This window comes from Mugil cephalus, chromosome 10 (genome assembly GCF_022458985.1).
Source record: "Mugil cephalus isolate CIBA_MC_2020 chromosome 10, CIBA_Mcephalus_1.1, whole genome shotgun sequence".
NCBI lineage: Eukaryota > Metazoa > Chordata > Actinopteri > Mugiliformes > Mugilidae > Mugil > Mugil cephalus.
Window position 1 is genome coordinate 12,957,799 of NC_061779.1, and position 16,944 is coordinate 12,974,742.

The 16,944-nt window shown below is 43.4% G+C and overlaps 2 protein-coding genes and 1 long non-coding RNA gene across 3 annotated transcripts; 2 read left to right on the plus strand and 1 right to left on the minus strand.

Annotated features, from left to right (window-relative positions):
• The first annotated feature begins 204 nt into the window (after positions 1-204).
• Positions 205-3,058, plus strand: LOC125014469 (glycine cleavage system H protein, mitochondrial-like). The gene is made up of 5 exons (XM_047595544.1): positions 205-387; positions 578-660; positions 776-839; positions 1,304-1,435; positions 2,531-3,058. The coding sequence occupies exons 1-5, from the start codon at positions 237-239 to the stop codon at positions 2,626-2,628; spliced, it is 528 nt and encodes a 175-aa protein (XP_047451500.1). The 5' UTR covers positions 205-236; the 3' UTR covers positions 2,629-3,058.
• A 1-nt stretch (position 3,059) lies between these two features.
• si:ch1073-390k14.1 (deoxyribodipyrimidine photo-lyase) lies at positions 3,060-8,627 on the minus strand. The gene is made up of 9 exons (XM_047595541.1): positions 8,062-8,627; positions 5,854-6,508; positions 5,424-5,735; positions 5,133-5,305; positions 4,967-5,051; positions 4,637-4,869; positions 4,329-4,523; positions 4,016-4,241; positions 3,060-3,915 (listed from the first exon to the last, which is right to left on the minus strand). Exons 1-9 carry the CDS (start codon positions 8,275-8,277, stop codon positions 3,335-3,337), a joined length of 2,676 nt encoding a protein of 891 aa, XP_047451497.1. The 5' UTR covers positions 8,278-8,627; the 3' UTR covers positions 3,060-3,334.
• Positions 8,628-10,649: 2,022 nt separating this feature from the next.
• Positions 10,650-16,547, plus strand: LOC125014473. Its single transcript, XR_007113515.1, has 2 exons — positions 10,650-13,795; positions 13,873-16,547. It is a non-coding gene; the product is annotated as an uncharacterized LOC125014473 (long non-coding RNA).
• Positions 16,548-16,944: the final 397 nt, after the last annotated feature.

The following is a 16,944-nucleotide window of genomic DNA, read 5'->3' on the forward strand; positions in this document are numbered from 1 at the left end:
TTTACCAAACTCAAAACAGAAATCAACATAAATGTAACGATGTAGTTTCAGCTAGATTTGATACTTTCCCCATTTTTTCCACTCTGGTTTCTACAAATCTAAAAATCCAAATAATTATTTTACGTGTGATATAATCACAATCCTCAATCAATAATCTTCACCGGTGGGGGGCAGTGCAGCGCCGCTAATAACACCAGCGAAGAAGAATTCCACCTTCTCATCAGTAAGCGACTAAGATGGCTGCCTCTAGACTCTTCCGCTCCCTGTCTTCCAACTTTTCTACAGTTTTGCCTTTACTTGCCCGCTCGACGCCGCCTTCCCCGCTGCAGTTGGCATCTAAACCCTATCTCAGAAGGACACTAGCCTCTTCCAGCCGATTATTAGCAGGTACTGCGCCGTGGATGTCGTTTAGGGGGGCGTGTGAGCTGACATTTTTGGTAGCGAGATGGTAACATTAGCTAGAGAGAAGGACGCGATAGCAGACTCTGCTGCTCGTCCTTCTGGTTCTTCCTTTGTTGTGCTCGTTAAGGATCACAAATTCATCTATATGATCTCGCTCTGTTGTGCTATCTTGCAGCACTTAAATTCACAGACAAGCACGAATGGATTCGAGTGGAGGACGCAGGAATTGGAACTGTCGGTATCAGCAATTATGCACAAGTAAGTTCACTCCCGTGGCTCGCAAATATTTGTGGCACATAAACACACACGCACGCGCACACACTGAACGTGCGAGTTATTTCCTACCTTTGACCTTGCTTTCGGGCACCCGCAGGAGGCTCTGGGAGATGTAGTTTACTGTGGACTGCCAGAGGTGGGGACACAGCTGGCTCAGCAAGGTATGAAGTTCAATGCACACTTGATTATTAATGTGAAGACGTCTGAAGAAAACTCTGCTTGTTCAGACTTTATACCAGGAAATACTAATAATCTAATTTAAATAGAATTATGAAATTCTGTGTAATCTTATCCTTGTTTAGTCAGATGATCTTTACTTGCTAATCGTGTGATTTGTGTATAGGTATTTCATTAGTCAGTTTTGTTAATGCATCAAAAATTTCTTAAAAAATTAGTATTACTTGAATAGGTTTTTTATAACAGCTCGTATGGACTCGTTTTTTAACAATGCATGCATCAGCTATAAAGCAGTTTATATACTTGATAATGTTATGTTTACCTCTTGCTAAGTATAATGATGAGAAATACGTTGTTAATATCTGACATCTGTATAGCCGCAGAATGAGTTTTGAGCCTGAAGTGTTAAGGATAAGCGAGACTTTATTTCTGACATCTGTTGCCGCAGATGAGTTTGGAGCTCTGGAAAGTGTAAAGGCCGCAAGCGAGCTTTATTCTCCTTTGACTGGAGAAGTTGTAGAGGTCAATACACTATTGACAGACAACCCCAGTCTGGTCAACAAATCATGTTATAAAGATGGTAAGCACTCCCATCAAATACATCGTCTAGTGTGTGGAGAAGCCAAGCAAAAATGTACTTTGTGTTGATGTGGAGAGCTTGAACAGGTGCAGCTTGTTACTAAAATACTGTTAATATTATCTTTGGAACAGGTTGTTCTCGCGAAAAGGAATCTGTTAAGTTTGAGGAGTCATGAAAAATATCTGTATGCTTTTCCAAATAAATGCTCTCCTTGAACTTTTTCCCAAAAACAAACTGATTGCAAACTTGAAACATGCTGATTAAAAAAAGTAACTCACTGGAGGGTACCATGTTTGGACAGTAGATGGCAGTAATGTCACATAAGTCTGACTAAACCTATAGCTGTAGTATAAATTCATTGAATTATATTTCCCACCATTTTGATTATTTTGTTTGTGACAAAAAAAAATCCTTAGAGCACATTCTGTATCTTTCCAACAAATTCATACCAGACTTTTAGCTATTTCTCACAGACAGCAATAGCTTAATTTAACAGGCAAATATAAAAATCCACTTAAAAAATTACAAAAAGGGTAAGTTGGGTTTTTTTTTTTTTTTTTTTTTTTTTTTAAATGGCAAGCACTCTTCTTGCCCCAGTTGTTCATTGCATGAATATCGTCTGCTATCATTACAAGATAATTAACTGTGAGCACTAAGATGGAACAAGCATATCGTTCACCTTTCATAACACAAGCAGCTCCGGCGTCTACCAGAAAAGCCTCCAATACTGGAGTGTGAAAGCTTAGCAGTCATGCATAATTTCAATAAATGATGTGTGTTAAATAAAGTGTATTCAACAATATCTTAATACAGAAAGTGTAAATTATAGTTCAGATAGTTGGTGGGGTCATTTTACCTGGAAAATGGCCATCGCCCCATACTTCTGTCTTTTATTTTTCCAGACTGACTCATGATGTTGAGATTAAAGCTCTATGGGGTTCATACCATTTGTTGCAGCATTTGTTGTTCTTAGTAGTGCTGAATGTGATTCATAGTGACCTAAAACCTTTGCACAGAAGTTGATTTTACTTGTAATAAATGGGCTAAACTATCCTTGTCTGGCATTTTAACAATATTTTAATCTATTTACAACAGGTTGGTTGATGAAGATGACTATTGCCAACCCAGCTGAGCTTGACGCGCTAATGGATGAAACGGCATACGAGAGATACATCCGCTCCATTGAGGACTAACCTAATACTTCTGTGTTATGCTCCCTCTCCCTTTTCAAACACTGCTGACAGGGAGACGCACTAGACTTGCCAGTCAATTACAACGCAGTGTTTAGCATCCACCAGTGGAGCTCTGTAGCTCCAGATCGCCGACCTGACAGTGTTGTAGAGCTGTGAACTTTAGGCATCCTTTATCTACAGTCACAGACTGACTTTAGCAGACCTGCCAGTCTGCCTTGACTAAACACCCAGTTTTCAGTTTGTGCAGCCTCAAGCAGATGATACTGAGGCTCCCAGTCGATAGAATAGTTTCCAAGCATTTCAATCAAAGTTTAATTCCTTTCTAGGACACTGTTAGACTTAAAGCACTTTGGTCTGCACTGCATGTGTGACAGTTAAACTGTGGACATGGGACCTGTATGTTGAAAAAATAAACATTTCCTTACACGTCCTTTCTTTTTTGTCATTTATTTATATGCTTTTTCTTTAATGACACCTTGTGTAACATCATTTAAATAACCCCTAACTGGAAAACCTAAACCAAAGGTCAGTACAAAAGGCTGAAAAAATTCCTTAGTGTCTTAACTTACGTTGTACATTCATTATTAAAAAATAAGCATTTTTTGCAATTTTCTTGCATACTTTTGTTCACGCTATAAATTTAGAGAAATTATCTCTCTGTCCAAGTCTTTCAGTTCACAGTAAATAAGATGTCCTTGCATCATCTTTACCCTATTACGTTTCTTGACCTCTGGGTAGAGTTTAGGGAACTGACGGCACCACCAGGCACTATCGAGTATCTGTCCTTGGTTGTTGGAGTTCGTCTGGCCCTGCCCCTGCCCTGAGACGAAGGAGTAGTGGGGAGCCCCTCCATTTTGCGATAATTACTCTCCAACCTCTCCTTTCTTTGCGCTCCCTCATAGAGTACACTGGCAGTAAAGTCCCTCTCATTGAGAAAGGCGATGGTCTCGTCCCTCTTGCGGCTCACATACCCTTTTAGAACAGCGTTGTAGGGGTTTGATGCCGCGTCTGCGTCCGGATCTTCCAGCTGGTGTTTGAATTCCATGCGGGTGATAACAGGCAAGAGGAACTGCTTCCCTTCCTCCACCACAGCGCCATCCCTGTGCGATAACCCCAGAGCCTCTGAGACCAGGCGCGGGGGCAAAGGCACCATGTCACAGCCTGAGCGCTTGTCCACATAATGTTGAAACTCTTGACGTACCAAAGCCACATCTTGCAGAGACTGATTCCTCTGCTTCTCTAGGTCTGTAACTATTCTCTCAGGATACGTCTGGCCCAACACCACACCTAAAAAGTGAGGACAGAAGAAACAGTGTTTTAAGGTAAGGAAGTCTATGTTGTATGTAGAATGACTGAAAAACGGATAACCTTGTGATAGATTGCTGACCTGCTCGCCGCAGCATTGACGCAGGACATTTCCAAGGTTTGTGAACGAGGTCCTCAGGCAGATCTTTAAGTTCAGGACACCATTTCCTGACATAGTCGCCGTTGGGGTCACAGGTCATTGCTGCATCAACGGGATGCATGACAAAGTTCCAGTGATCCAAGCCACACATGCCCCCATTCTGCCACATCATAGCATCTATGGCAACATCTGCATCCACCAGGGTGTCCTAAACACAGGTAAGTGTTGGTCAGAGGGCAGTACTTTTGTGATGTCTATGTGACGGGAGTGATGCCTATCCAGCTACACATCTCACCTGGAACCAGCGATATCCCTCTTGCCAAGGCAGATGGAGATAGGCTATGAGGAAAGATGCAACCACGTGTCTCATGTAGTTGTTCATCCAGCCTGTCAGCCACAGCTGCCTCATGGCCGCGTCCACCAGAGGGTAGCCCGTTTTACCTCGCTGCCATGCCTTGAGGTGTCCACGGTCGTTGCTCCACCGCAAAGCCTGTAAATACAAGTGGTCAATCAATATCACAAATTTTCACTGCAAACAACTGAAGTGCTGAATTCTATAATGTATATGAATGTGCAAACAGCATGTTTGCTTCTAAATTCAACCTTATATGGAGGTCTGAGGGATTCCCAGGGGAGGTCGGGGAAGAGCGTTAGCTGCCAGTAAGCCAAATCTCTCCACGCGAGCTTGCGCTGAAACTTTGGGGATCGGCACCGTGCTCCTTTTGCATCCCACAACAGCCATCGTGGACTGAGCTGACCAAAGTGAATGTATGGAGACAGGCAGCTGGTGTTTGGAGCATCTGCCCTGCCTGATTCTTTTTCATACCTATACACGCCTGCAAAAAGTGGAAGCAATTGTACGGTGCTGTTCAGTGCTACAGTTCTTAACATTCCTCCAAATGCAGTTCACAGTGTTCGTTCGAGATGTCTCACCATCATGAAGAAAGGCCTCTAAGTGGGCATGTGCTCCTTCTTCGCTAAAATCCCAGGACTTTCTGATGTTGGCTGCCCAGTCAATCTGAAAAATATTGAGGATGCCATGTTAAACTAGTCTTAACTGTATTTGTTTAGAAGACATTGTTATAATGTTCTCACTAACCACTGTGCCATCCTTCCTGCGGGGCATGCGCGCCAGGCCTAGCGTGTCCAAAGGGACACCCTGTGGCCAGTGGGCAGGTGTGGGGAGAGACCCTGGAGGGTCCAAGGGAACCCCTATTGCCGACCCCGGGTTCTGTCTGCAGCAGCTCATGAAGTGAGACACTGAACCTATTCCTGCAACACAGAAGAAAAAAAAATAGGCTTTATTGCAATTTAGCCTGCTTTGCAAGACAAACTTTAAACACAAATACTTTAGCAAGTTTAGCGGCAAATTCACTTAATTGTGACTAACCTCGGAGGCCCACACCCTCTGTGGTGACAGAGTAAGGGTCTCTGAGACAGTAAGAGTGGAACATCCTGCATTCAACACCATTTTTCTGCAGAGCTGCAACCACCATATCATCCCTCTCCTTCAGCCAGGGCTCGTACAAGGCATTGGCAAGCACTGTTCTTGCCCCAGTCTCCTTTATAAGCTCCTTAAGTGTTTGCAGTGAAGATCCAACCTCACTGCCCTCTCCATTTGCTTTGAGAAAAACAAGATGGCTGCCAATACGCTCTAGGGATAGAGCAAAGCAAGACAAGGCCTGATGGAACCAGTATTTACCTGTTAAAAAGGGAGGACACGATAAGACATAAGTTGGGACACGTGCATAATAATTATCTTTACCTGAATGGAAGAACTTTATGGATTTCATTAATCACTGATTTGTTGGGCAACTTACAAGCTCCACCCATTGCCACGGTAATTCCTGGTCCCTCCTCTTCTTCAGGGCTCCAGATGAAGACAGGGATAACAGGTGCACCCACCTCCAGTGATCCCAAGAGTGCAGGGTTATCACACAGCCGCAAATCCCTCCTGAACCACAGCAATACCGGCGGAGGGGCTGATGGAGAACCAGGCAAACCTACAAGCTGTTTACCTTTTCGCCGCTGCCGTCTATTCTTAGATCGTTTTGATTTCTCTGACTGATTCACATCTCCCTCACCCATGCTCAGGTTACTGTTTCCTGCTGCATCTTGCTCCCAAAATGAGGCAGGCTGTCCGGAGACACACACGGTCTGACCTGTCCCAGGGGTCTGCTTATTATTTCTGTCAAGATGTGCACTCTTCTGAAGCTCCATTTCTTGGAGAGGTGAACTTTCCTTGCCCCAGGGTCCACTTTGAACCAAATGCGTATTTTTTCTCCTGTCAAGTACATCTGCTTCCTGGCTGCTTCGATGAGACTCGGATGCTGAATCCAGCTGAATGGAGCTGCTCTTATTGGCTCTGTTTCCAGGCTGCAGGAGTTGGGACTCTTGGCTGGGCATTGACAGCTGTCGATCTTTCATTTCCAGAAGAGAGAGAGCCAAAGCAAGTTCCAGTTCATCATCTTCCATCTAGAATTTAATTAAGACAACTCGTTATGATCATTACATTTAAAACCAACATTTAGTTGTTCAACAAAGTTAAAATGGCAGGAATTATACAATAGCTACATAACTGTGAGTTAGTGGTTAGAGCACCAGCTTTGGGACCATAAGGTCACTGGTTCATTCCCTTCTATGTTCATGACTGAAGTTAATTGTGCAAGCATCTAAAATACCTCCTACTACTCCCCAGACTCTATGCATTTGCAGAGATCAAATTTATTATATCTGTGCAAAATCTGGGTTGCTATTGGAGAAAGCAATACACTAACCGTTTTCTATGTTATTTGACTAAGTTTAATGTCGTTCATGTTTTTTGTAGAGACCTAAATGTTTCCACTTATTCAAGCTGAGAAGCTCAAATGAGAGGTTGTGTGCAGTCAGATGTCAATTTACCAAACACATTATTGGGAACAGCATACCAACAATGGGAAGGGCCACGCAGTTGAATCAACAGCTTTTTAACGCAATGTAACACTGCCACCCGATTGGCTAGTTTTATTGGAAATAAAAGTGCCTGTTGAGTTTATACTCGAATTTTTTTTTAATACCAGGCTAGTGCTGCTGATAATTGTATGAATATATGGGATTAGTTTATGCGCATAGTTTAGTAAATACTTTATTAAGTACTTCCTGTCATTGTTAGTAAAACTCTGCATTAACCTGTGCAGAAGGATAATCAGCGAGAGTATGACAGGTGTGAGTAGCAATGACATAACTCAACATCAGCGCCATTTTGCATTAGCTAATCGGTATTTTTTATTTATTTTCGTAAACAATAATATCACTATTATTCTCTCATGTTTCAGAGCTAAGTTGTCAAATGTTATCTTTGTCATATGTGAAACAAAAAAAAATGTAAGTGACAGTTGTAAATATCAAAATAAAACAATGGCAATTGGTAACTTACTAGCTAGTAACGTTACTAGTTACGTCAGGTGTTTTGCTAATTGGTTACCCACAAGAACTTCACTCACACATTTAATTTTGGGTTTATTTATCTCCGCTAATAGTAATAGCCAGCAGGTTAACTTTTTTAAAAAACTGTAATTATAAAAACGCATATTTATTTTTGTTTGTTTATATATTTATTTATTTATTTTTAGCGGGGCTAATGTGAAGTGTTTTTGAAGTTAATGTATTAGTATATCAATGTCATGAAGATCAAATTTTTTTAAAACAAACACGATTTTCAGGACAAAACTTGAGTGCGCATTTGTAGAAGGCGTGGTTACGGCACTGCTATTTCACCTAGCAACAAAAAATACTAATTCCTGATTGGCTGATAAATCGTTTGCCCAAGCAGAGCAGTCTAACTTCGCTTCATCTAATCACAGATAACTAAACTCATCTCTTTTATATACAGGCTATGTTACAAATGTGCGACAAGTTTTATCACTTCTCAGTATGAGAAATGTCATGTGTGCATATTGAGTTGCATGTGTCAGAATTGAGAGCCCTTTAATAATTAACCACAACAATTAACTGAGGTGTACACTTGTATCAATAAAGATCTCACTGACCTTGGAGAAATATTCCTTGTAGATGGAGGTGAGGATGCAGTGCAGCTGGCTGTTGGCTGTGGACAGAGGCCGGATGAGGGACGGGAACTGTGAGCGGGTCTCCTGGTGCCCCATTATGGACACACACATCGCAAAGAACCCCTCTGGATCCTCTCGACCCACCAGCACGTCCTTTAACATCTCTGTCACCACGGAATGAGCAGCGGATGGAGGCATCTTCAAACGCAAGGTGACGATAAAGTATCGGCTCTGATGCTGTTACAGTTTTAATCCCACAAACTGACCCACCGAGCTGAACGTACGCCCATAGATAGTTACCAAACAACAGCTGATTTTTAGTTACACAAGCCACGTGTTTGGCGTTTTGTAACCAGCAACGCTAAAGAGCTGTAATGGTTAAATATCACCAGTAGGGGGTGGACAAGCCCAATAAATAAGCCCAGTGAAAACCAAACCATCGGCTGTTTATTCACAACATGTGATTAACACATGGGAATCCTTGTTTACATTTCATTAATCTGACATAAGGGTATAGGGATATAGACTAAGAAATCCTATAGGAATGCCAAGTCTTTTTTTTATTATTGATTTCAGCTTCTCTGTGTCTATTTCAGATCACGTCCCTACCAAATCATACCTGTCAATGTTTCATGACCAAGGTCCCCACAAGCTTCATAACAAACAAATTCGTTTAGGTCAATTTACACTGAAATATATAAAAGAAACTTTTATAAATATTTGAGGTGTGACATCTGCTTCAGAATAATAATTTTATAAGTTTACTAAGCCTCCTTGACAGGAATGTGGTCCCTTTTCAAGTGCACACTGTGATGAGAGACTGAAAAACAAAGCCAAGAGACAGACAGTGTACCCAGCAGTGGCTGTTTAATCATGGTCTGTATTCATGCTGTTGAAGGGTTGCTAAGTAATTGATTTTTTTTAATGAGACCATGGATAAGCTTTTGAATTTACGCAGCAGGGGACGATGATTTGTGACACTTGTGGACCAAACTATAAAATGCCTTGTATAGTTGTCAAGCTTCACTTGTAATAATGTTTTACAGGAATTACTTACCAGTATTTTGTTGATGCTAAAATATTCTTGAGTATTCACCAGAAATGTTACCCAAGGCTTCACACACAAGGACAAAGCATGTCAGTTATTACTATCGGACTATTATGTGAAAAGTAGTCAGAGGGTATGATGGCGAGATGTGTTAAGAGCTGTGGTATGTGAAGAGAGCAAGACAGAAAGAGAGAGAGAAAGAGATTGAGAGAGAGAGGGAATCAATAGTGTTTAGACAGAGAAGTGGAGTCTAAGTGTGTGATCAATAGAGAGCAGAGAGGAGAGATTAGCTGCTTTTCTCTCTCAAACTAACACTGACAAATTGGTGAATTGGTGTATCGGCCCTTGGGCTAAACGGATTGACCTGCTGTTTCCATGTTCCACCGTGTACTGTCAATAAAGATCTGTGTTCATTGTGGCTCTCAATGAAGAGAGCGAACGAAGCACCAGAGGGGAGAAAAGGGGAAAGGAAGGAAGGAAGGAAAATGGAGAAGCCAAAAGGTAGAGAAGCAAAGTGCAGCTCAGGTGCCTGTGTACCCTTGGTACTCACAAAATCTCCACACCTCTGTCTCATTAACACGTACGCGCACTCACATGTGCATCCCCGTGCACACCGTTATAAAACCATAATAACGTCTCCAAGAAAATTAATGGAAAGACAGATTAAAAACTAAGTGAGGAGAAACGGGCCACTGGTGTAGCTATTTGCAACTCATAAATCATTCTGACACACCCACGCGCATGTAGACACATGCATAGACCTACACACACATACACACACACACGCATACTGTAATTAACCACAGGCTATTTACTCTCTCCTGCTGTAAATTAGACATGCAGACACAGTTATTACATTAGGGGGATCTGCCATGCAGAATGCTAACAGGAGGAGGAGGGGACACTCGTACACACAACAACTGGCTCATACAAACATAAACACACACACACACACACATGTACACAAGAAAGGGGGTATGGAAGAATCATAGACTGACGGGAGTGAAAATGAAGCTGCAGCACAGAGAATAGGGGCCCCCAGCTCTTTGTTCCCTGCTGCATTTCATTATCTGAAACGCCAGCCAACACACACGACACACACAACGCACCTCCCCCTTCCCTAAAGCTGTCTGCCTCCACTCCATGCACAGAGAACGAAAAAGAGAGGAAAATAGAGATACTGCGTCAGTACCATTCATTGGCATCTGGACCAGGGCATGACAAACATGGCCGCGTGGTCATCCTTTTCAGATCCACCAGTTCAGACGCTGCGAGAGGTGACCGGTTTCCTTCAACCTTGGCTGGCAGAAAGCCCTACTCCATAAATTCTATTTCAAGCGGAACAATAGGAGATGAGGACTTGATTAAAACAAGTATTGATACTCTGTCTTGAGTAGCTTGTCTCCATTTAGTTCATTTGAAGTAGTTTTTTTCTGGCAGTCTTTCTGTTAGTGTTTGTGTGTGTGTGTGTGTGTGTCCTCTGGTTCCCCCTGCCTCTCTCACCCCTCTCTGTCCCTCTGTTTTCCCACGGTGATCGATAGCTCATTACAGTCATTGACTGCGGCTCATCAGCACCTGTTAAGGTCTGGAGAGACAGAAAAGGTGCATGTGCGTCTGGTGGAGTGTGTGTTGTGATGCAAGCCCACCGATAAGTATAAAGATCGGACTCGAATGAGTCAGGGGTGAAGTTTGATGTTTGAAAGGGAACATTCTGATTCACATCCATTGTTGAGGGTGTGTAGTTTGTCGCTGCTTTATGGTCTGTGGTCTTGGGGAACATCTTATTATGCAACTCACGTGGGTACCATGGTTTGTTGCTATGGTGATTGCCAAGGGAGCCCGAGTATTATAGGTGTTTATCCTAGACAGGAGCAAGGCTACTCACTGTCTATCAGGACACGGTTCAATTTAACACAACGTTTGGACCACACGTTAAGATCAACACAGTCGCAGAGGGACAAAGGGAGAACACAGAATGCGACACGAACAAGTGTGGATTTGATTTAGCAGATTATTCAGTATTCATATTCCTGACAGAAAGACCTTGTTCAAACACTCAGCTGTTGGTTTAATGCGTCACTGCGGGGTTTGTTTTTGGAGAGGACAGGCTGAGCCGAAAGAAGCAAACAGAGAAAAAGAGGGGAGCCTTTGAGAGACAACAGACCATGGTTAAAGGCAGGGAGAAATGTGTAAGAAAAAAGGAAAAAAAAAAATATATAAAAGAGACTATAGCTAGACCTCAAGAAATCCCCCAGGAATTGGTTCACAGGATGTGGTCTAAGAAAAGGGGAAAATTGGCATAAGAGCGTGAGGTTTTAAGTAAAAAGGGGATATAAATAGGGTGAATACAATGGAGGACTGAATAGAGAACACGTCTCTCAGTCCATGCATAAATTACACACATCATTTACATATTCATTATGTTTTGTGTTCTAATGAGAGTATTTGCTTAATAGCTCCACCACCACTGGCAGCTTTTGTTTGACAAGAGAGAATTTAAAGATAAGAAAAAAAAGAAAAAACAAAGGAGCAAGGGTCATCTCAGCTGTGTTGGCGAGGTCAATGGTATACAATCAATTTTACTTATAATCGTATCAATCATATTGCTGGATTGTGCTTGCGCGAACAAGCACAACCTTTTGAGTGTGAATTGAAGCACACATAATGGGGGTTGGTAAAAGTTAATTAAAACAACATAGGCGTTCTCAAAACTCTGGATTTCCTTCGTCCCTCTCCCGTCTCGGCGGAATAAGTAACTGCTGCTGTAATTACCTACAGGGCAGTCACAGCGGGGATTCCTTCAGGTGTCAAAGAAGTGACAAAACAGAGACCGGCGATTTGACGTGTGCCTTTAAGAGATGAAAACTTTTCTGTGCGTCATTTAAAGTAATGTTTGGAATATAGGCAAATGCAGTGCAACGTTAAAACTGAGGGGGTAAACGATTCCGAAAGTGAATGAACGAAATAAGGGGAAGAGAGAGGGATGGAAATATAGAGACAGGGGGAAGGGCAACAGAGGGATGAGCTACAAATGAGAACGATGGCGGTGGCAGGTTGGCACAGTGCCATCCAGTCAGGACTTGAGCGGGGGCGGGCATGGGCATGGGCGAAGGGGCGACGAGAATAAGACTGAAAGAGGAAGGGAAACAGACCTCCATACTGATACTATGGTGCCACCCTGGCACAGGCGTGAGGAGACTGGGCAGAGAAAAGGAGGATATGACAAATTTCATAGGATAGCGGAGGATAGAAGTAAGTGAGATGCCAGCAGACACAGGATGACTCAGATGTATATGGATGAAGGAAGAGTAGAGGAATGAGAAAAATGGATCTAAAACTGTAAGGCGTAACTCCACGATGAGCATCGGCCATACAAAGAAGAAATGGCGCCGGAAAAGCCTACACATTTTCCGACTTTTCTTTCTTTCTGTGCCACCCGCGGCGTGCCATCCAGCGGGCAGCTTGCCAGTTTGTACTCGTGGCATACCCGAAGCTATCAATGCGAAAACCGTCAAAGACAAGGGGACTCACCTTTGAGGATTTGCTATCAATTACCGTTTGTTTGCTTGGACAAAGCCAAGAAGAGGTGCCCAGGCAACGGTTGCCAGCGATTCTGTGATGGCATCTTTTCAGGGGCGGCAAGGGCAAAGGGAGGAAGATGGCATTCTGCCAAGGCAACATAATACACACATTTGTAAACAGAAACCTCCATACGGTGAGCAGAACATTTCGGATGCCGCAAATGTTTTCGGCGATGGCATCCCCTCAAGGGAGAGGCAGAACAGTGATGGCACCATGCCAAACGCAAACTGCGAGGCACTTAACAGGCAAAAGCTGCACAAAAACACCGTAAATGCAGACAACAAATTGTAGCAAAAGGTTACAACTGGAGCCACCAGTGCCGCTGTGGCAGCAGTGTGGGACTATTTCCTCGATGCCAACTCTGCTCAGTGCCAACTGCTGCACTGAAAGGATGCCGCTGCCCATTGCAAAGAACTGAGACGAGGGATTGTACCATTCCACTATGGAGAGGAAGAGTATGCGGAAGATGAGGAATAATGAGCAAAATGAAAAAAAGGATGCCGAAGAAGAAAAAATGGGGAATTTTGTGCTTAACGAAGAACAGAGGGAGTGGGTGGACAAGGATGATGAAGAGCCTCTTTCCTACACTTGCACACCTGGGATGTTCTTAAAGGGATATCCCCTCAGAATGCAGAGTGTGTTAAAGGGAGGGATGTGTTGGCATCATCTCCAGGGTGTCAAGCTGTGTTTCACTATTGCCAGTCAGGGAGGGTGCTGCCGTCGTCAGGGGCGGGCAACTGTCTGGGCATCTCATCTGTGGCTAATTAACAGCCACACACTAATTCTAACAGCCGATCATAATTAGCGATTTAATCGCTCGTCAACGCTTTTCTCCCCCCCTAAATCGTGCCTCCTATTTGGACACGTGCGGATAAGCTAAGGAACGCTGGATCCCCCCCGCCCCTCCTCCTCGTCCTTCTTTCCTTCATCCTTGGCTCCAGACTCCAGTGGGATCTTAATTAAGCCTGGGCTTCATTATGCAAATGGAGTACAATAAACGACAGCAGAGGTGGAGCTGGATACAGACTAAAACGGAACGGTGGGAGGGGAGCGCTGGAAGTGGAAAATGAAGATGAGATGTGGAAGGTTACTAATATCTTCTATATGATGTTCCTGCATTACAATACTTGTTTATTGCTGTAACATGTACTGTATGTTTCCAGTGTGCAGCTATTACATGCGGGGTGAGAACCAACAGTTCGCACTTTGATGCTCCATCTCCGCCGCTACTGGGAAAACTTCTCTGAAATAACACTGGATATGCAGAATGTCGTCTCTCACAAAGAAAATTCATAAGGGAATGGTGACAATGAACCCCTTAATATCACCAGTTGGCTGTTGTCGTGGATACGAAGAAAGATGGCAGAGATAGGGAGAGAGAAAAGAGGGGGACAGAAACACTGACAGTGGCAGCAGCATGGCAGCTAATGTCATCTCAGTTTAATCATCGCATGGGATCATGGGGTTCATGAAAATTCATTTGCATATCATTAAATGGAGAGAGGTTATTTGGCGCGGGCAGCCAAAATGGGATTGGATGAGGGGAGGGGAAAAAAAGGAAAATGGAGGGACTCGTTATTAAACAGCAATGTTTTATAGTCCGCCAGCCAATTCATTTAATTTGGGCGTAATTAAAATGTGTCAGACTCAATCAATCATTCCAACAGGGATACTATCAATGTCTTAGTCTGAAAAAAAGACTAATCAGTGGATATGCGGTTTGACATTTTCCAATAACAGTCTGAGCAGTCGACTTTGAGCCTGACAGAACAACTCTTTTTTTTTTTCCATGGTATTCCGTAGGAGTAGATCAAAACATCCAGTGTAACTTCTGTGTTTTGTGTCAAGACATTTCTGACAGGTGGTGATGCCACCCTGTGTTCGTCAGTAAGAGGGTAGCCCACTCTGTCTTCTTGACCTTAGCAGTAAGCTGTCTGTGGTGTGTATGTGTGTGCATGCCTGTGTGCATTTCACATTTGCATAAGTGATGTAATTAGACCGCCTTTTCACATGCAGATCAGTTTGACAACATGGCAATCATTGTAACACACATGCAGCCGTACACACACATATACACAGACGTACACACAACACACGCTTACTGCCGTGACCACCCCCATATCATGGGGAGTCTGTTGTCTGTGAGCAGAGAGTGTAAAGATTAACATAATCCAGCTAATAAGTGTGAGTAATATTCACACAGTGACGCGTGGCAAAGACACTGTCCTGCTGATGCGTATTTGTATCTCATTATAGATGTAAAGCACTGTGGACGCCAGTAGGGTAGGAGGGTGGAGGGCATTGTGAAGAGGGGATGGTGAGGGGTCACAAAGTGTGGGCCCAAATAAAGAGGCACCCAAGAATAACAATAAACGGTAGTATTTTCCCCAAGTTATCATATCCACCCTTTGTGAGAGCTACCGGAATAATACAAAGACAGATTACACAGGGTGCCTCATAACTGGGATGCTGAAGATTTGTAAAGGAACTCTTTCTAATGTCTGCACAAAATCGGAGAGACAATTCCGCTGCCTTTTCTCCTTGTTTACAGTGCTAAATAGGCGCAGAGAGTCCGTTTTTTTTGACGCAGAATGTAGGAATTATAAATAGAGTGTATTTTCGCTTGCAGGCTAGCTCTGCCACATGATTGATTAGGATGGTGTGACGACCATTAAAAAGTCATTTAAAAGATGGATAGGGACCACATTTCCAAATAAAAACCACTTTATACCTGATGAAGTGCTGAACAAACTCTCCTTCAAAGACATTTACTGATTACTCTCAGGGTGTGAGTGAGTGTAATGTGGGAAGCACCCATGAACTGTGTGGAGCTCAGCATGGAAGTACCACTGTAGAAGGCTCCAAAGCAGCTTGTGGTGCAGCTCAGATTTTCAAAACAAAAATGTGTTGTTGTTTTTTTACATTAAAAGAAGCAGTCTGCTAATAATTTGGCTGCAGGCATATTCTCTGCGAGACAAATACATGTGACAAACAGGGACATGCACGCACGCAATGATTGAAATATATCTGATAGCACGGCGTGGCTTCAGCTGAAGCCTTATCCTAAGAAGCAGAGGTGTGTCTACATGTGCGAATATATTTCAGCTCTGTCTCTTTAACTCATGGCTCCACCACAGCACTATGCTTTGGGATTCATGCATAAACATGAGCTGGCCTTTCAGCTCTCTCCTCACATAACCAATCTAAATCTAAATGAGCCCCCACTACAGATACACCAGCAGGCAATGACATTACACCCCCTCCCCAGCCCAAGCCCAACCCCCTACTCTACCCTACTACCCCCAGCGACACATATACACCAGCAGGCAATAATTTCACGCCATCCCTCAAAGCCCCCCCTCCCGTCTCTACCTACTCTGCACACACACACACACACTCGTACCCCCTTTTTTTTGCCGCATCCCCACCAGCTGCACAGTACTCATTTGATTAAGAGGGGGAGGACAGGGAGAAGGAGAAATGGTGGGGGATCACTTTATCAGGATGACTTTCTAAGATGGCTATCATCTGCTACGAAGCCATCTCAAGCCCTCTTCTCTGTTCACTTTGCTATTGTTTTTCCTGTGTGTCTCCTCCATGCATCCCCAATCACAGCAATTTCACGGTTGCATTTTGCGTTGTCGCATTTCCGCGCGAGGGTTAAACGAACGGCTTGCCGGTAGACGACAAGAAGCGAGTGCTTGACTCGTATACAACTCCGAACAAGCAGCACATCCTCACCGTCGTTTAAGTTTTTTCTTCTCTGGCAAGCTTTCTCATCAACCACTGGAAAGTTTCACATAAGCGAGAACAAAATAATAAAAAGCTTTCCTACCAACATAAGCTGTGGTCTTTGAAATGTTGCATATGGAAATCTGTGTGTCCTAAATGTGCTGTAGTGTGCAATTTTCCTCCCCACTCGCCCAGAGTCGTAAAACACATTATCATCATCAGCAGCAGCAGGAGCAGCAGTGTAATTCATCCGAGGTCGTTAATATTCATCATATCATTTAGTCACAAAGGAAACTCATCTGGCTGAATGTCACAGATGTAATTAATGAAGTGACCCCAGAGGTCATGGCTCCATTCACCAAACGCCTTCTGTGTTACACACACACGGTTGAACATCAAAAGCCTTCAAGCCAGACACACACTGCCACCGAACATACAACCTGAAATATGAGGCACGTATACAACAGGCAGACACCCGCACATACCATAACATTCACAAAATG